This window comes from Protopterus annectens, chromosome 4.part0 (genome assembly GCF_019279795.1).
Source record: "Protopterus annectens isolate FY-2018-M chromosome 4.part0, PAN1.0, whole genome shotgun sequence".
Taxonomy (NCBI): domain Eukaryota; kingdom Metazoa; phylum Chordata; order Ceratodontiformes; family Protopteridae; genus Protopterus; species Protopterus annectens.
In genome coordinates this window covers 1869039452-1869060335 of record NC_056733.1, presented here as the reverse complement: position 1 = coordinate 1869060335, position 20884 = coordinate 1869039452, and the positions used below count along the sequence as shown (strand labels likewise).

The following is a 20884-nucleotide window of genomic DNA, read 5'->3' as shown; positions in this document are numbered from 1 at the left end:
AAATCAATGGTCGCTAAAGTTCTGATACTAGAAGCCGAGTCTGCAGGTAAAAGACACTGTTAAGCAGTTAACTGATAAAAATTAATGGTCGCTAAGATTCTAGCGCTTAAAGTCATGTCAGCAGATAGAAAAGGTCACCTCTACATACAGAGTGAACAATTTCTGTCCTTAGGCAATAGGGAAGCACTTGGACCAAGAAATATTGTCGACGACAAATCAATAAAGCTCGCTAAGACACTAGCATTGTGTGCAGCTTCTAGTGCTGCTTAAGAGACACATTAGAGCATACACTAAGCAAAAAGAGCAGAGGACACTAAATTGTTCTACCAGAGCAATGGTAAACCAGACCCAAAAAAGTATAAAAATACGAACACAATGCAGACGCTAAGCAAAAAGGACATACAACACAAGAATGCACGCTTCTCTGCCAGAGCAGCGAGTAAATCAGACCCAACTCCAAGGTGAGATTGGGTAGGTTTAAAATTTTAAACAGCAATGTTAAAGGCGGTAGTATAATTAGAGATTTTCAGTAGTTTGTAGCAACATATACACATTAAGCATTAATAAAGCAAAGTTAAAGGCAGCATTATAATTAGAGAGTTTCAGTAGTTTTTAGCAACATATGCACATTAAGCATGGATACATTTGATTCTGTTGTACTTATTTTTCTTCTCTCTTGTGCTACACTTACCGGGAAGCGAGAGCAGCAGCCTAGACACAGGGCCGAATGCACAGAGGACACATGTGGCCCAGATTTAAAAATGGCGCCGCAAATATTATCCTGGTGAAATAACATTCAGGGCGGGAATGAGCCTTGGGGGAGGGGATAAGTAGGGGGAGATTTAGGAAGGGAGAGGATGAAGGGGGAGGGATGTCGAGCCAAGAAGGCAGGAAGGACCAAAAAGCAATCAGTGACCTGAGGCTGGAGAAGGAGAACTACTGCAAGGGTGTAGGTATACGTTTACAAACTTTGTTTTTCAGTTAATAACTTAGGACTTTATGTTTGGTTAGGGAACAATCTCTAAAAGAATGTGCATAAGTGTGTGGAGGTAATTTCACTGATACCTTAGTGTACGGCAGAGACACTTTTAGGCACAGAAAATTGGTGGAGCAGGGAAAAGGATTATTGCTGGCCTTTTTATCAGGTGTATGCTGCCACCTAGTGGAGAAAGGAGGGAGGCACACTCAGAGGAGAAGAGGTTCCACTGAGAAGTTAGGTTTAGAGAGATTAAATAGAGGTAGTCAGGGGAGTAGATTGTAAATCAAGGTTGGGGGGGGCTATGCAATGGCCTGTGGCAGGCTACTTTCATGCTCACTGAGGTAGAATGCTGCTCAAGTTTAGGTAGATGCTAGAATTTAATTACATTTTTTCAAACTGTGTGTGGACTAATATTGCTACATGTGCCAGCTTGCACTGCATGTGAATTGCTTTTAATACTGTTTTTGCTACTTTTCTGGAAAAAAAAAATTGTAAGCCTGTTTCCTACCTTTCCTGTAATTAGTGTTCCAGATACAGATTTGCTGTATCTAGGACTATATGTAAGCTTCTGAGCCCCACCAAGCCTTTCTGTGTTGGTGGGAAGCCTTCTAGCTTATCAGTGGGAGTGGTAAGCACTAGGTAACCTGTCTACCACATAAGGAGTGGTTCTGGCCCAGAAGTTGTAGTTATTGACCGTTTGGGTGGTCTTCCATCTCTCTCAACTTTCTGATTTGAGGGCCTGCATTTGCACTTGTTTCTGTCCTGTAACTCCTGGGCCCATCTCATTTGCTCACTCAAAAAAAAAAAAATGTATCTGCTTTTACTGTATTTGTGTTTCTTCCTACTTTATTTTGCTTTTGCGTCATCTTAAAAGTACTCAATTGCATTTATTACTGCTTGCTATAACTCATTCTAAGCCTTTTAGTTTAAGCACTTGGGCTTCAGACCAGTTGTTTTACATTAAGAAATGTTGTGGTCTGTACTGTAGTGGCAGAACAGGTAGCTTACATCCTTCTAAGTTGGGAACTGCAGACTGAGGGCTCAGTGTCTGTTATTCTAAAAGTATATTAATTCTGGTTTAAGCACTTGGGCTTCAGGCCAGTTATTTTACATTAAGAGGGTTCATGGTCTGCACTCTTGTGGGAGGAGAGGCTGGACTCTGCCCTTCTGAGCTGGGAATTTCTGGTTAAAGGCTTATAGTACCTGTATATTTAAACTGCTTCTTACTGAAATTGGCACACCTTGTTTGCTGTAGCATAGACTAGATCCAGGCCTGTTGAATCTAGCTTTGTTTGTATAACTTGAGCACTAATCCAGGCATTCTTTAAAGTATTCAATTGTATTTATTACTGCTTGGTAGTAACTTGATTAAAGTGTAGCTATCATTCTAAGTCTTTTGGATTAAGCACTTGGGCTTCAGACCAGTTGGTTTACATTAGGAAGGTTTGTGGCCTGCACTGTGGTGGCAGGACAGGTAGCTTACATCCTTCTAAGTTGGGAACTGCTGATTGAGGGCTCAGTGTCTGTTATTCTAAAAGTGTATTAGTTCTGGATTAAGCACTTGGGCTTCAGGCCAGTTATTTTACATTAAGAAGGTTCGTGGTCTGCACTCTTGTGGGAGGCGAGGCTGGACTTTGCCCTTCTGAGCTGGGAATTTCTGGTTAAAGGCTTATAGTGCCTGCATATTTGAACTGTTTCTTACTGAAATTGGTACACCTTGCTTGCTGTAGCATAGACTAGATCCAGGCCTGCTGAATCTAGCTGTGTTTGTATGCTGCTTGTTTGTTTGCTTGTTATTTCCCTGAAACGCTAATTCTACCTAAAACGCGTTTTTTCAGCGCTTCTGTGGATCCCTAGTGATATCTGCATTGCTTACTGTACTTATTTCCTTGTTTGACTTGAAAGAAAGTTACTGTTTGTCGTTTTTGCATTTAAGTTACCTCTTAACACATTGCATTTAAGATACCTGGCACTTGCTCACTAAAGCAATTATATAAGTCAGCACTAAAAAATTAAAAGCGCTACACCCTCACAAACTCCCCTTGAGTACCATGTTCCCCATTGGCCCTTTTTTTTCAATTATAAAGGAATTCCCAATACTATTCTAGCATGTTCAAAGGTCAGTTGTCAATCTCCTCTCCAGTCCAGCTGGTGAAGCTAGGAATCTTGAGGCAATGTTACAACTGCCTCATGTACACAGACAACCCTCTCCTCCTCCCAACAAATTCCAACACATGTGAGAGATGCAACCATATAGCCATATTGGAGGCAAAGCTCTCTCAACTCAGTACTGGCGAAACCAGTCAGGAGGAGAAGGAAACCAAAAACTGGAACTGGAAGTGAAGCAAAAGAACCTCTTCCAAAATTGGTTTTAAATGTTTTAATCCACAGTAAAACACAGTAAGCCACGCAAAAAAATACACAATGAACGCCTTCTCACTCAGCGTTTTCGTCACTACTGGACTTCATCAGATGCTGAAACAAAACAACAGTTCCTAGTTACCCTTTTATATATTATTTAAAATCAATCAACCAATCTATTACAAGCCTTCATAACATACTAATTAGTTACTCATTTATTATTCATAAAAATAAATAATTCTAAAAAACACACAATTGTTTTATTAAATAATCCTAAAACCTTTTTTAAAAAATCCTTTTAACTTATTTAAATATTTAAATAAATATATTTATAAAATTGCACAATTTTATAAATATATTTATTTAAATATTTAAATAAGTTAAAAGGATTTTTTAAAAAAGGTTTTAGGATTATTTAATAAAACAATTGTGTGTTTTTTAGAATTATTTATTTTTATGAATAATAAATGAGTAACTAATTAGTATGTAATGAAGGCTTGTAATAGATTGGTTGATTGATTTTAAATAATATATAAAAGGGTAACTAGGAACTGTTGTTTTGTTTCAGCATCTGATGAAGTCCAGTAGTGACGAAAACGCTGAGTGAGAAGGCATTCATTGTGTATTTTTTTGCGTGGCTTACTGTGTTTTACTGTGGATTAAAACGTTTAAAACCAATTTTGGAAGAGGTTCTTTTGCTTCACTTCCAGTTCCAGTTTTTGGTTGGTTGGTGATTTGTGGTGGTTGGCAGACACCAGTTTGGCGTATTTTTCTTAGGAGAAGGAAACCACACTCACTACAATTCCAGTCTCACATAGACCTACCACGACAGCAAACCAAACACATAAACACACAAAAACATACTCGGAGGCTCTAAATAAAAATCTGCCTAAGCAGCAGAGACCTCCAAAGCAGACACCCAAGCAACCGCTACCCTAAAACAAAACACGTGCAACACATAGCTCACAAAGCCAGTGTGCCAAACAGTCACAGCCCTTAAGGCTAAACAACACACCTGATACACTTGTAATAGGTGACTCTATCGTCAGGCACAGTGACGTCCCGCTCACCAGGCTGAACAAGGAGAAGGTCACGGTGAGCTGCCTGTCGGGCGCTAGGATCCACCACATAACACAAGCACTCAGGTCACTCCAAGGCAAGTAGAAATATGACTCGGTCATTGTCCATGCTGGTGTGAATGACCTGAGACGTACCTCCCTGGACTACATGAAGAGAGACATAGAGGAGCTCTCTGAGCATGTAGCCCAGGCCGGTATGACCCTGACCTTGAGCAGCATCTTACCCTCACCAAGAATGATGCCACAATATGAAGACAAGATGATCAATTTCAACAACTGGCTTAAATATTGGTGTCATTCAAAGGGGATCCAATGCCTGTCAGCCTGGGATGACATGCTCGACAAGCCACTATGCTTCGCTAGGGATGGCTTGCACCTGTCACCCCTGGGCTTTCTGATATTGGCAAAGGCTCTTGCTACCCCCATAGTGCCTTTTTTAGGCAAGGCTCAAAAGACAAACCCACCTCCATAGGTATCACAAGGGATAAGAAACTAAGAGTAATGCTACTCAACGCCAAAAGTCTAAACCTCAAGATGCACGCACTCGAAACTCTCCTTAGCATGGAGAACATCGATATCTGTGCAGTAACAGAAACCTGGTTCAAGGCTCCAGAGAGCACCCCAGCACTATCAGGTTATACCTCATACCATGCTTTTCGACCCCAAAACTTGGACCGAACCACAAAAGGAGGGGGAGTATCAATGTTCGTCAAAGATACCCACACCTCCAGGTTGGTGGCACAGCACGAAGCATCAGAGACTATCCATGTGCAACTAACAGTGGGTAAAACTGCCTTCCAGTTTATAGCCTGCTACAGACCACCCTCCCAAACCCAGGAACCCCACTCGGCCTTCCTGAGAACACTGGAAAATATGAAGGTCTCTCCAAACACCATTATATTGGGCGACTTCAACTACCCAAACATAGACTGGGAGCATTACTCTAGCTCCAACACCCTAGCCCAAAGGTTCCTAAAATTTATAAACTCAAATGCTATGAAACAACTTGTTACCACTCCCACAAGAGGGGAAAACATACTGGACCTGATCATCACCAACATGGGGACTCTATGCTCCAGACCAGAAGTATATCCCTCACTGGTAAGATCAAACCATAAACTAATCTCACTGGATATTCACATCCCGACTCCACCCCCTGCCCTGAAAACCACAGTGAAAAAATTCTCTAAAGCAAATTTCACACTCCTCAAAACCGAGGTGGAATCCTTCAAAGCCCCCGGGCCTGTGGAAAATACGGCCCAGACCGCAGACTCCTTTATAAACGCATTCTATGAACACCTTCAGGAATGCATGGATCATGCAATCCCAAATAAATCAAAGAACCAATCCTCCAAAGGCAGATGTCCTGTCTGGTGGACCCCAGCCATAAACAATATACAATAGAAGGAGGAAGCTACTACATGATAGAGCAAAATCCCAAAAAGGGAAGGCATCTCTGATCAGTATTAGCAAAAAACTATGGGCACTCATAAAATCGTCTAACGCCAGCTTCGAGAGAAAAATTGCACAGGACACTAAGGATAATCACAAGGCTTTCTTTAGTTATGTTAGGAACCTGGGTGGAAATTCCCAGATATGCTCAGAATTAGTCCAAAATGACAAAAAATACACCGAACCCACAGACATTGCCAACATCCTAGCTGACATGTTCAGCGCAAACTTCTCCCCCCCACCAAAAGGGCAAATATCTATCCCAGCAGAGTGCTGCCCCCCTGACATCTCAGATGCTCAGGTAAGAGCTGCCCTCTCCAAAGCAAAAAACACAGCATCAATGGGACCAGACGGTGTCCCGGGCTGCGTCCTACATGAACTCCAAGAAGAGCTAAACCCAAACATAAAACTACTGTTCAATCTCAGCTTTACTACAGGATATGTACCCAAAGAGTGGCGTACAGCAACAGTGGTCCCTCTCCACAAAGGTGGTGCCTCACCGGATCCTGGAAACTATTGACCCATAAGCCTGACTAGCTTGGTCTGCAAAGCTATGGAAAGGATCATCATGGACCTCATAAATAAAAATATTGGGGACTTACAGACACTGGATCCTACCCAGTTCGGCTTTGTTAAGGGCAGATCCTGCCTCTTAAACCTGGTTGATTTCTTTGAAACAGTCACCAAGGCCATTGACGAGGGGAAGGTGGTCCACACAGCCTACATGGACCTCGCAAAAGCCTTCAATACAATACCCCACTCGGGCATTATAGATAAGCTCACCAGCTTAAATATAAACCCCTATGTCACTAGATGGGTTGCAAACTGGCTCAAGGACAGAACCCACATGGTTAGAATTGCTGGAGCCATGTCAGACTCCAAACCAGTTACAAGTGGCATCCCCCACAAGGCTCAGTCCTGGGACCTCTCTTGTTCGGTATATATTTCTCGTAGGTACAGGCCAACACGGAAGGACTGTGGCTGACCAAGTTCGCAGATGACTGCAAACTGGGCGCCATAATCGACTCTCCAGCCGACACAAGCATCCTCCAAAAGGGCCTCATAGAAACAGACAACTGGTGCCAGAGCCATGGCCTCAAGCTAAATGCCAAAAAGTGTATAGTCATCCCCTTTGGCAAAAACAAAGTGCCCACAAATTACCACATCGGTGGTAATCCATTAAGTACAGAAGAAGTAATTAGGGACCTGGGGACCCAAGTTGATAGCAATCTCTCATTTGACAACCACGTGGCCAAAGTGGTTAGAAAAACATTTTAGATAATCCGGGATTCACATCTAGATCAGGGGAGGTCATCGTGCCTCTTTACTCATCCCTCATCAGGCCCATAATTGAGTACAATGGCCCTTTTGGGATGTACCTTACCAGACACCTGCAGCAATTGGAAAGACCCCAAAAGTACCTCACCAAGAGGATCAAAGGGCTCAAACAGATGCCATATGCTGCCCGGTTAAAGAAACTCCAGCTCTACTCAGTGGCATACCACCTGCTCAGAGGCAATCTGTGCCTGACGTATAAAGCCATGTCCAACCCGGAATTAATGGACATGCTGCACCTCAGAAAATCCAAAGCCCATCGAGCTATGCGCTCGAGAGACTTGAAACTCAGCACTGAAATAAATAGGACATGCTGGAGGGACAGATTCATAACCCAGAGGCTCCCTTCACTCTGGAATAAAATCCCAGTCCAGGTTAGGCAGAGTCCCTCATTGACTCTCTTCAAGAGGAATCTTGATGAGTGGATGGGAGATCGTAGGTTTACCCCGGGTAACACTTCTGTGTCACTGTTAGACAGAGGCACAGTATACTAACCTCGAAAAAGGGCATAGCAAAATTAATTCAAAATGGGTGGCGAAAGCCAAACACACTCTGGCTAGGCTTATAAATGCTCTAGGGCAGATAGCCTAGTATGAACCTATGAACATATGAAAGACAGATTACATACACTGAGTCTCCTTAGCAAACGGGAGATAGGGTCCCAGTATATTTAATGTAGATCAAGCAGATTGTCCACGGATGTCTTCTCTTTGAAAGGAGGGATATTCTGTCTGGTAGTAAAGAAGGGGGAAAAATAAATATTTGCAAAATAATAAAAATATTCAGACAAAAATAATATCAAGGTTCATGAAGAGAAAGAACTGTCAGTCTAAACTGATCTAGTTTCTTAAATAGGTTGCAAGGCAACTTGTCAGTGGACAACCAGTGGGCTTGGTTTACCTGACTTCAGCAAAACCTTTGACTCATCATCACAAGTGTCTGCTAGGGAAACTGAACAGCTGTGGGTAGATAAAAAAAACTGTACTGCTCCAAACCTGAAATGTAGGACAAAGTGGCAGTGTGAGGCTGATTGTCAGAAATAATAGAAGTGACAACTAGAGTACCACAGGAGTTGGTTCTGGATACAATATTCTTCACTGTGTGTATCTTTGTTTATCTGAGACATATCTGTGGGAACACATAACAGGATCATCATGTTTGGGGGTGACAGATGTATGGGTGTAGCATGGTGGATGAAATGGAAGAGTTTGGAAAGGCTGTTTAGGTGAGCAGAAAGACAGCAATTGAGGCTTGGTGCAGACAAGGCCCACGACTCCATGATATGAAGTATCAGCTAAAAGGAGAGAAACAAATGGCAACAAAGCCAACAAAAGACCTAGAGATGCACATCATGCTTTGAATGGGCCAATAGAATGAACATTTATAATTATTTATTGATATTTGATTACCAGGAAAGTCTGAATGGGTAGGACCCTCTTTTCAGCAGAGGCCTGGGGAGAAATTCTCCAAAGTATTAAAAAGCATTTTAAGAGTAATAATTTTAGTCTTTAAAAATACATTAAAAAAAAAAAAACAACTACAGTTTAATTACACCAGATTAGATATAATATGAAAATATTGGTTAAGAATCGGTACAAGTTATATGAAAATGATTTAATAGTTAGAGAAATTTTAGTCAGTTTATAGAGAAATTAAAGGTGAGTTAGTGTAATACAAACAGGAACTGAAATTGGAAGCGAGAGAAAAACAGGGTTACGGTAAATTTAGAGAGCCGGGGGAGAGAAATTGATAGAAGTAAGGAAATGAATGAAGAAGGGATAGTTAAGGAGATGTAGGTAGGAATAGGTATTAGTCTACATTTAGGGATATAATGTATCCTGTTGTCGAGCAAGAACAGAGTCAGCTTTTGGCTAGGAAGTCTTTCATAATAATTCTGAAGGATGGGAAGGAGGGTATTGATCTGATAGATAGAGATAAGGAGCTCTAAGCCTTAGCACCATGGTATGAGTACAGACAGTGCCCAGCAGATTTGATAGATTTTTGGACAGACAAGAGAGTTTGTTCACTGGATCATATTGACTGACTAGGAACATCGCTGTGTAGATGTTACTTAGTGCTGGACAAGCAGATGGATTCTGGATAATTTGATAGGTGGTAGTTGAAGGGGTAGTCCAGTTTAAGCTTTGTAGTGCCATACAGAGGTGGGTTCTGAATGGGGTATTTGCTGCAAATTTACCACCATAATGAAGTGCAGGGAGGATACAAGCAGTGGCAAGTGTAACTTTAGTTGCATCGGTGAGAAAGTCTTTGATTCTATAAAGCATCCCTAGTTTTTGATGAGTTTTTCCTTATTCAATTTTGTATATGTAGGTTGAATTTAAGATTATCATCCACTATCATCTCTAATAATTTACTATGCAAAGTGGTTTCAATGGTTGTATTATCAAGACAGAGGACTTTAAATTTTGTTTTTTTCATGGGGGAGGGATTTGGGGGGGTGAGTAGCATTTTTTTTTTTAAGGGTTGAACATGAGTTGTGAGTTACAGAGCCATGTTTCCGTTGCTGTTAAAGCCTCCTGAGTAATTTTTTGGAGGTGTGCACATTGTCAGATGTGCAAATGAGTGTGGAGTCATCTGCGTACTGTATTAGGGAGGCATATTATGTGGATGTAATCTGCATACTGTATTAGGGAGGATATTATGTGGTCAGAATGTTTAAGAGGGGGGAACCAAGGATAGAGTCTTGATGTACACTGGTGCTGACTGGCAGGAATGGAGAAAGGGTAGCGTGCCATTTTACTGATTGATACCTATTGGATAGGTAGGTTTTGAACCACAGAAGAGTGGGCCGAGAGAGCTAATGAGGACATTTGAAGTAGAAGTTTGCTGTGACAGACTGTGTCAGAGGCTTTAGACAAGTCTAAACATAAGGATGAGAATAGTTTGCCATTATCTCTAGCTGTAGTAACAATATCTATATTGGTTAGAAGTTCAGTGTTACATACATACATACATATGAATATTTCAAGTGCGGGGATTAATGCCCTTCTAGCCTAACAATATACCAAAACACTTATTTCCATAATAAATGTCCAGGCTGTTCTTAAAAATATCTAAACTAGTACTTGATTTAATGTAATTTGTTAGTCTGTTCCATGCATCAGCTGTTTGAGACAACCAATTAGTACACTTCTCATTCCTACAGAATCTTCTACATAGGTTGTCTGATGACTCTGTAGTACCTTTTGATAACCCAGACATTCCCAGAGATAGTTGTCTCTAAATGCCCTATTCACCTGATCTCCTCTTAGATATCTATAAGAGACAATGTACAAGTTCCTTGATTAGAGATGCTGTATTATGTATAAAAAGCAGTTATGGTTTCAAGTGATGAGTTACTGGGAGAGAGTTTAGGGTTGAATTTATGGCTGGGATGCAAAATTTCCTTAATGGCTGTCCAGAATTTTTTTAGGGTTGTGTTTACTATTATTTTTAAAGTTATTATAGTACAGTTTTTTGTCTTCATTAATTTGCCTTTTAGTATAATTGCGAAGCATTCTGCAGTTTTCAAAATATTCTGGTGTTTTATATTTGTGTCATTCTTTGTCTATCCTGCATTAGCATTCTAGTCTTTTAGGATAACCAGTGAGACTGACATATGCAAACATAATGTTGGCCTGGATCCTCAAGAGGATACTTTTCAGTTGTTTTTCAATATAATCTAATTTGATTCCAGTATCTGAGGTTACCTGGATGTCACTAGAACAACTTATCACCCCCTTTGTGGAACCAAACTGTTTTTGATAAGATTTTGTAAATATATCTATAATCTGTTGTGTCTGAGAATAAATTTTAGAATCTACACACAGTTTATCAATTTGTATGTCTTTACTCCTTCCACATCTTACGCCTCTATAAAAAGGTTTCCAAATGCTGTTAACTTACTACAAGAGGGTCTCACAGCAACAAATGACTGGTGCCAAAATCACAGCCTTAAGTTAAAGCAAAAAAATATATTATCATACCATTCGGCAAAATCACAGCCCCTACTGATTACCACACCAATGGCAACCCCCTAAGCACACAACCTGTGGTGAGAGACCTGGGTACACAGGTTGACAACAATCTCACGTGACCATCATGTAGCAGCAGTGGTCAGAAAAGCCTTTTACTTGGTTCATCTCATAAGTAAAGGGATTGCATCTAGAAAAAAGGAGGTTATTACTTCACTGTATTCCTCCCTCATTACGCCAATAATCGAGTACAATGCCCTGTTTGGTATGTACCTCTCCAAACACCTGCGACAACTGGAAAGGCCACAGAAATACCTTACAATGAGAATCCATGGCCTCCAACACCTGTCCTATGTGGACAGGATCAAATCACTATCACTCTACTCAGTAGCGTACAGATTGCTCAGAGGTGATCTGTGTCTCGCTTACAAGGTAATCTCAGACCCTGCTGTACTAAAGATGCTCCATACCCGTAAGTCTAACTCCTCACACATTACCCGATCAAAAGGCTTAAATCTAAAATGTTACATTATCAAAACCTGCTGGAGAGACACTTTGTCTCCCAGAGGCTACTTCCTGTTTCCGGTATAGATTCCCCATGCACATCAAACAAAGTATGTCGCTGACCCTCTTCAAGCGCAACCATGATGAGTGGATGGGAATTTGTCCCAGGGGTTCCACCTGTGTCCTTCATTGACAAGGTAATTTTTGGGGATAAACTCTTGACTAGGCTTGTAAGGGCCCCAGATCCAATTCATGTGACTTTCTTATCTCCATCACATTTTTCAAATATAGTTTAAGGATCCCAGTAGTAGAACATTTGGCATCTTGTCTTGGTACCTATGTCATCTTTTTTTCTTTTTTTTAAATAATGAATTCTTCTGTAATACAGTTGCCAAGTAAAATTTAAATCCCTGCTTTTGTGCTTAACCTAGCCTGCTTTTTCCTAATGACACATTTTACCATTTTCCCGTCCAGGCTAAGTAGGAGCCTACATGTAAATGTTTTTTACTGCTTCAAGTTATTTACTCCTGTTTAATATGATTTCGCTTTAAGTTTGACTTCTTCTGGAATGGCTCCATCAGTAATAGCTCATTTAATTTTATAAAAGCTTTATGTAGATGATCAGTAGTTCACAATCTAAAAAAGGGAAAAATATAGCAACAACAGTACAGCAAATAATGAACAACAAGGAAACAGTAGCCAGCAATGTGGCAATGAACAACAACAAAAAATACTAGAAACAATGATTTACATAAACATTCTCTAACTTCTTCAGCATTTATGAGATTTTCTTTTTTGTGCTACAGTCAGTATTAACTACCCCAACTTTGTGGCTACAGACAATGAATTAGAAATTAAAGAGTTAAAATGACAGATAAAACTGAACACAGGACACCTGTTAGGCTTAAGTGGCCATTTAAAATCAAAAGCATTTTGAAATCACATAAAAAAGTGAAGCATTACTAGAAATATGTGTATGTATTTTTTTGTATAAATACACATGTATTGATACACGTATTTTTAAAACTCTTGATTACCAATTACATGACCGATCATTTACAGCATATGTTTGCAATTTATCAGTCAGTATTGAAGAAATCACTGTTCTAGGAAAAATTCTAAGAAAAATTCTCCATCTCCTGTCTGTTTTGCTTTATTGTAGTTTAACAAATACAGAGAAGTGAAAATGGGAATAAAGCACTCATTACAAAACAATATAACAGTAATACAAATGCTAGCATTACAGAATATATGAGGGGCAGTAGTGGCTGGACAGGAAAAATGACATCTGTTGTTTGGTTAAACCTTGTGCTGTTTGCAGACAGTGAGGCGCTCCTATCTGAATATTGTGGTATCATATGTCACTGTTAAGAAGAGAAGGGACATATATTAATCAAGCTGCTAAATAATTTTATTTTTATGCAGTCAAACATTATAAACCCCACTTTTGTGAAGCTCCAGTGACTTGAATGTAGTGTAGGATTGCATGATTCTGTAACACCCTGTTAATATTAGCTCTGCCTTCCCAACAAACAGGTGACTCAGAATACAGATACTGAGCTTTGGAAAGTGGTTTTAAAAGATACAAAGACAATTTTGAAACTACCACTTTGTTTTAAAAATGAAAAATGGGAGTGATGTGTGCCTGAAGGGGGCAGTTACTGCATTTTGGTAAGTGGCTTCCCTCATCAGAACATCCATTTAATATAAAGGAATGTACTGAACATGCAGGTTAAGGATACTGAAATGGGTCTGACATCTTCAGAATGCCTGCAACTGGAGTTGAGATGCTACTGTTCAACACAGGTGAGCCAGCTTAGACTTACTAAAAATCAACACGTGAGTATATATGATTGCCCCTCCTGCACTCCCACATGCCTTCCTTATATACGTCTTCACCGACAGCAGTAGAACACACAATTCCAAATATGAACATCAGTAATGAATGGTCATACTTATCACCATGGTAACTGGGGACAGGGCAAGCACTCCCATGTCACATTTAAGTCAAACAGCTTCGGTAGGGTTTGTAGTCAAGTCTGAACAGAAGCTGCTGTTGTAAAAAGGATAATTAGTAAGGCATGTAAAATATTGCATAATATTTAAAAGACTCAGAGGAGTTAGAAAAAACTGGGAAGAGGGGCTGGAAAGGCAATTTACAAGTGAACAATGGCAGGGAGCATGTATGGTTCCCAAGTATACGGCAAAGTCCAAAAGGCTTAGGATTTTTGCTTGTAAGTGTTTGCACATTTAATTTTATAACCCAAGCAGACATCATATAATTTTTCCTCAGGCAGATAACAAATTATGGAGGTGTGATGGAAAAGAAAGAGGTAACTCTGAATCTGCTTTTTGGGAGTATAACAAGTTGGCAGATTTTAAAAATCCCCTGCTACAGAGTAGTCTGTCAGAAATGCTGGGGAGCAAATGTTGTAACTAAGGAAGCTGCTCTTTCGAACTTTGAAATCAAAATATAAACCACGGTGATAATAAAAGAACCAGAGGTAGGATCTTTTAAAAAAGGAAGGAGCAAGTTATATAGAAATACATGGAATTTGCATATAATACATTCACAATAACATTCAAGAAAAAGAGTGAGGGAAAGGGAAAGTAGGAATTAAGTGAATAATAATTGCTGAAAAGAAATATGCAAAATGGTTTGAATTATTTTCTATTAATGAATGCGTGTCTTTGTCTGAAGTGATAATTTAATAAAGATGTTTAAAAACCAAAAAAAATAATGGCCATCTTTTTCTAATGCTGATATATGCTGTTAGAACTGAAGGGATCTTAAAGACTTGACATATCAGTCTGAAATCCTTTCAACCATATCTCAAATGTGCAAATGAAAGAATATATTCTGTAACCACAGCACTTGTCATCTTGAAACTAAAACAGTAAAACACTACAGTATGTCTGCATATGGATAAATAATATTTTTGTATTCTAATAATCTGTTAAGGGGGCTATGTCCACTATATGGAATGTGATGAAGAGGCAGGGAGCAGAAAGGCTGGTGTGGTTTAGTGGCTTGTTCATAATCACTCAGTATGCAGGTGGTGACTGACAGAATTACACCATAGATATTAAACATATACAACCCTTCACCACTTCTTGGCCAGTGGTACAAGTCCAGTTTGAGCATTTACAAAGCTCAAAGCATAACACCTCTCTCCTTTCTGCAAATTATCAATGCTTTTATTTATGGCACCCCAACTGCCATCATCAGCATCACTTACGTAGCAGGAACTTGCTTGGTTGGAGTGTTACACTCTGAGTTCATAGACGATGTGGAGATAATGGACATTTGGCGATAGGATCTAAGCATGGATCGGGGTCGACTTGCCCTTCTATCATCAAACTCTGGCTGCAGAAAACAGAAAATAAATAGTTATATGATTTGTAATGTCAAGTTAGCTTACAGTTAAGCTAAGCTCAAAGTTAAACATGACAATATTTTGTATTTATTCATTGAAGTCTAACAGAATTCTGTTAGATGCATGATCTGAATGGGTACATGCAAGAATTAGCAATGACTAAAGTGAAAATCTTAATTAAGAAATGTATGAGTTGTCAAGATTATATCACAGTTAGCAGTTAATAGCTGGTAAGCAATATCTTTCTTTTCTTTTTATGTCATTATAGTACATAACTAATCCAAGAGTAAACCAACTTACTGTTGAAGATTTCAATAAATTTATAACATTTCACAAATGAAAAATCAGCAACAGTTTAGCTGAAAATATTCAGCATTTAATACAAAACAATGATAGCCTTTAGAAGCACAAAGCCTATTGGTCCAATGAAAGAAATAGAGTAGTTGTATGTCCTCATGGTTAACAAATGGGTGGCATTTCACACAGTTTTAATGCTGATACAGCTGACAGCTTTTACGTAGGTTTTAACACTGAATTTATTTGAAGAAAATTTATTTAACAAAAAGTAGGTCTAGGGCTGGAAAACTGAAGTCCTTTACTGCTACAGGCCTATTGAATACTGCCAGTCAAAGAAACAGTACAGTCATACAAGCAGGTCAGCCTGCTGTGAATCTCAGCTGAGTAGTGGGCCCAGATTGCTGATTTTTTTGCAGATCACTCTATAACCAATTGGTCTAGATTAGTCTTTCTACCAGTATCACTTCAGTTATGTTGTTTTCTAGGAAAAATAAGCATCAAAGCACTCTGTTTTAAAGGCCTGCTGCTTTTGCCTCTTCATTCCCTGCTATATATCTAATATCCACTTCTCTGGATATCAACTCTTCTGTAGCAGCTCCAAATATTTTACAATTTTTAGTCACTTCTCTGCTAAAATTTCCCTTCCAACTTGTATATATGTTGGCTGGACCACACACACACTTATACCATCTGTGTTATGCATCCTATACTCCTGATCTTACCTTTTTAAGAAGCCTTCTTGTAAATATGTATATATTTTTACATCAAAGTTATGTTATGTCACGCGACTGTATAATTTAGTTATACCTTTAATTGTACTTTACTGGAGTTTCTATGTATGCAACTGGACTGTGGCTGCAAATAGTCAAATTTGATCAGTGCTCTACCCTGAAAACAAATTAAATTGATTCCTCAGTCTCATGAATCACACCTTTGATTTTGCATTTCAGACATTGGTATCATCTGAACATTTAAAGTTTCACAAAATTTAAAACCATAGTGTAGGTCCCAATGGCAATTGGCACTGTGTCTATACAAAATCACAACCAGATATACAGAATGAAGATGATATTTTACTTTTAACATTTAAAAGCTGGATAACAGCTAGCAAATAATAATTTCAAGCATAATTATCACCTGGAAAATAACTAGATTGAGGTCCTTTCTGCTAATCTACGATTCTGTCATAAACTCAAGTGAAATAATTGGTTTAAGATTTTGGCCTGTAGTTACAAATTGTTATGAATTGTAACATCATGTTACTGTATGGTTTCTATAGAACCAGCAACGTTATTTCAGTTATGGTTAAATGCAGAAATCTGTATCTTGGTCCTTTCAGCATTCTTAGTTTAAGAAGAAACATTAAACTGCATAATCAGTAAAAAAATATACTAATGCAAGTCCTATTCAATGACATTGAAATGTATTCAGATGAGAATATGTTAACACATGAAAGCTAACACATTTCATTTCTCAGACTCTCAATCTCTCTCTTATTCACTGTCATATAGACACTTACATAAACATGCATGCAGTTGTTTCACACTAAGCACATTTCCACAGCCAATAACAAGTATAAGGCCAAATGATGTAACATTTATTTTGGCAATGTAATGTTTAAATCCACTGAAAATCTAGATCTATGATCATTTAACTGTCAACAAAAGTTACTTGCTATTGATTGCTTTCACTTTTCACTTTTCTCCCTACGCAGAATAACAACCGTTTGCTGCTCATGTTTTACCAAAAGCAAATTTAAGAAATTCCAATCATAGAAATGTATTTCAGCTTATTTTACACAAACGCACACACACACACCTAACAGTCTAGAGATATGACTGCTTAACAGTGATTAGCTGACATGTTGTGATCAGTTACTTTCTGACAGAATAACCACTTAATCAATTACTACCTTTTTACAGGATACTCTCAACTGTCTGGCAATGGGAAAGCAAAAGAAATAATGCTGATATTCATGCATTCAGCTTACACAAACCCATACACAGCCCACCTGCTCATTAATCTTTAGCTGTAATCACTTGAAAGTAGGTCAGTTACTTCCACACACCGACTAATCTCTTAAATTTCCATCCCCTGTCTAGTTACACTGCTGCTACTTAACTGTGATCAAGTGAAATAAACTCTGACAAAATAATATGTTAAGAGGGCTTCATACACAAAAGACAGTACTCACCCTGTTCCCACAGCTTCATGATAATTTACGTATTATCAGCTGCCAGTAAATCAGTTCATTTCTTAGGCAGACTAATCAAAAGAAGACTACTACCCCTCTCCCACATATACAGACCAAGAGATTTCTGGATCGATACACCTCTGATCTTTGAATGCAATCAAACGAATGAAATAATATCCATGACTTATTCAGCTTATTCAGACACAAAATCCCTCACTCTTGAGTGCAAATTCAAGCAACTGACAGTACATTAGCTGTTACTACACATATACAAAGCCCTAATTCCTCCAAACTTAATAACTTTGAATGGCTAAGCTTTGAAAGTTTCACTGCAATCAAGGAAATGCTACCCAAAACTCATTATTCATCTTATTTCACATATCAAGATACTCCAGCTTTGTCACTTTTATATAAAGGAAATTTGTGCCGCAAACTCAATATTTCCATTAAAAAGAGTGCATTTTATTCCATACCAAATTAGTATTATTTTGCTGCATTTTAAAAATATAACTCAGCTGTTTCTTTCTTTGTCTTTATTTTTTATTCAGCTTCTGCTATGCAAATCATTTGGATCTCAGGATATTTCTTTAGGAATTTGTTTCACAGGGTCTTATGTCATATTACCCATCATCAAATTTTATAGTTCTTGCCCCAGGAAAGCTCACAGAGCAAAGTACTTGCAATACTTTTTTTTTTCTTTTCCTCCCACTTGGATTACATGCCTATTGCATTTCTATGAATACTCAGCTATTTCACTCTGTACTGCCATTTACAATCTCATTCTCTCTCTCCCAGGGCAGAGGCCTACTGAAGCATATGGAATTTACTGCTCTTTTACAGTAAACTCTTAGACTGAAGAAACCCAACATCACTGTCAGAAACAGAGGCTAAATGAAGAGCAGCCACTAAAGGTAATTCCTACCTTTTCAAAAATGTAACTTAAGCATTATTTTGCATCTAAAGAAGTAATGCTCTAAAATTAAGCTTTATTCTGATTACTGTCAGTTAAAGTAAATGCAAAGAAAAAGCTCTTACATGAGAAGCTAGAGCATGATAACTGTAATTATATTACACTGTAGCTACCTGACAGCAGGAGACAATAAACTAACTAGTCTACATTTTTAAGTGCCTTAACTTTCTACCTTTCCTCCATCCATACCTTCCTCTTATCCTTTTTCCACATGCCCCATAGCCATGTAAATACATCTATGGATGTCCTCCCTTGTACATATTGTGGTAGTTGATTCTATGGGTCTACAACTCTCTTTCTGTGAAAAGTAGTTTGTGTTCCAAGGAGTAGTTAGACCCTACAATCTGCTGCCTGTGCCCTATCATTCCCCATTCTGTCCTTCCTATTTAGAATTATCACTTCAAATATCCTTGACACACTGGGGGCGTGGCCACGATGAGCAAAGAGTAGCAGCTTTTCTTATCATCTCTGCCTCTACAGAACTTTATTGACAGGAAATATTGATAAAAACTTTCCTAATAATAGTATTTTTTATTTTAATTAACTCTTTAAAATATATATTAGGGTAGTATATAAAAAGTTTTAAGTAGATTTTAATTTTTCCTGTCAAAATTACACTTGGAAGTACTACAGCAAAAGAACAGGATGAGCTTCACTAAATCTTCTCATCAAGAGACAACTATCAAAAAAGAACTACAGTCATTACTAACTACTATTCAAAAACTAAATGTTAAAATAGACAAAATGGATATACAAACTGACAATTTTAAAGAAAAGTGTACTCACCAAATGGACATTCTACATGAAGATTTATTGCAAGAAAGGAAACAGATTTCTGGAATGGGAACTGCATTAAGTGATATGCACAACAGAATTGAACAGAATTCAGGAAAGTGAACATAATGTTGAATTCCTGTTAAAACAAAATTCTCTTCTTCAGACAAAGATTGATGACCTTGAGAATAGGTCCCGTAGGAATAATATGACATAACATAGAGAGAAATAATATGGAGAAATTTTTATCTTCCTGGTTGCCTGAAGTCCTAGAACTCCCAGAGGCTCTTTCATATGGTATTGAAAGAGCCCATAGATCAATGGTAACATCTAAAAACACCAAGAGTAATTCTACTAAATCTGTTATTGTAAAGTTCCTGTCAGCCCATGATAAGGAAATGGTATTAAAGACTGCATGGGCAAAATCCCCAATCAAACTGAAGGACAATATTATACGCTTCGATAATGACTATTCTTCTTCAGTATTATCAAAAAGGAAAATCTTCTTGCCTTTAGTCAGAGAACTAAAAAAGAATAAAATAAAAACCCATTTGCTTTTTCCTGCAAGACTGAAAATATTCTATCAAGATGGTTTCAAAATATTTGAAGACCTAGACACTGCAATTACATATATAAAAAACAATTCTGGATAAAGTAGATGAAATGGAGTGGGCCAGTCCTAGTCTTAAAAGAAATGCTGAGAACAACACTTGGAAAACATTCGACCGTAAGAAAAAAATCAAAAGATGAATCATAACAAATTACATATTTGCACTTGATTCACAAAGTTGGGGAAATGAAACCGGACATCCAGGTGAGCTTTTGGTATTATATTTAATACAATGTAGGTTAGTTAACTATATAGTAGTTCTTTTTGATTTGTTGAATAGTCATTTGTTGGGATTTTTTTTGTACTGTGTGATTAAGATCAAATGTGTTACTATTTATTAGTTTGAATTCCACAAATGTAATGAACCTTCTAACACCGATATCTACACTTCCGGATATTTTGTTATGGTGCTTATCATTAGGAAGTGTATTTGTGTATTTTGATTTTGGCTTTTATAGTGGTTGAAAACTTTTCTTTAGTTAGAATTGCTGTATTTGTTTTCTAGATGATTTTTGGTTATTTGTTAGCTATGAGAAACTTGTGTGATAGCCCGATATTTAGTTACAGACTTGCTGTACTTGTGATTACACATCTGACCCGGGATGCGAGTAGAAATGTGGCTAGAATAATGGTTTAGGAATGCTGTTGTTTCTGAGATGTTGATACATTTATTTGAAGGCTCTGGTTTGATGCTGTTGCACTCTAGTGATTTTTGTAGTGTTGTTTGTATTAAGTTGAGTGTTTTAGTGCCTGTGTACTTTGGTCGGAGATTAACCAGAGAATTTGATTGGTGGTATAGTGAAGCTTTGCTTGGTAGTTGTCATTGCTTCGTGCTGTGTATGCAAAGCTTTCCCGTCTTTCTCAGTACAGAAAGAGTCTCAAGACATTGCCATATATGCAGTTAATTAATTTTTTACTTACTGTTTCCTGCCGGAACTTTGAAAGGTTTAACTTCATGATGGGCTTGAGACTTTGGTA

At 38.3% G+C, this 20884-nt stretch overlaps 1 protein-coding gene across 1 annotated transcript in view; it reads right to left on the bottom strand.

Moving 5' to 3' along the window:
• DOCK2 (dedicator of cytokinesis 2) overlaps positions 1-20884 on the bottom strand; it is a 4134711-nt gene that overhangs the window by 165236 nt on the left and 3948591 nt on the right. Inside the window, exon 48 of the mRNA XM_044069535.1 lies at positions 14924-15051. Within this exon, the coding sequence (XP_043925470.1) occupies positions 14924-15051 (128 nt within the window). The remainder of the gene's footprint in view (positions 1-14923; positions 15052-20884) is intronic.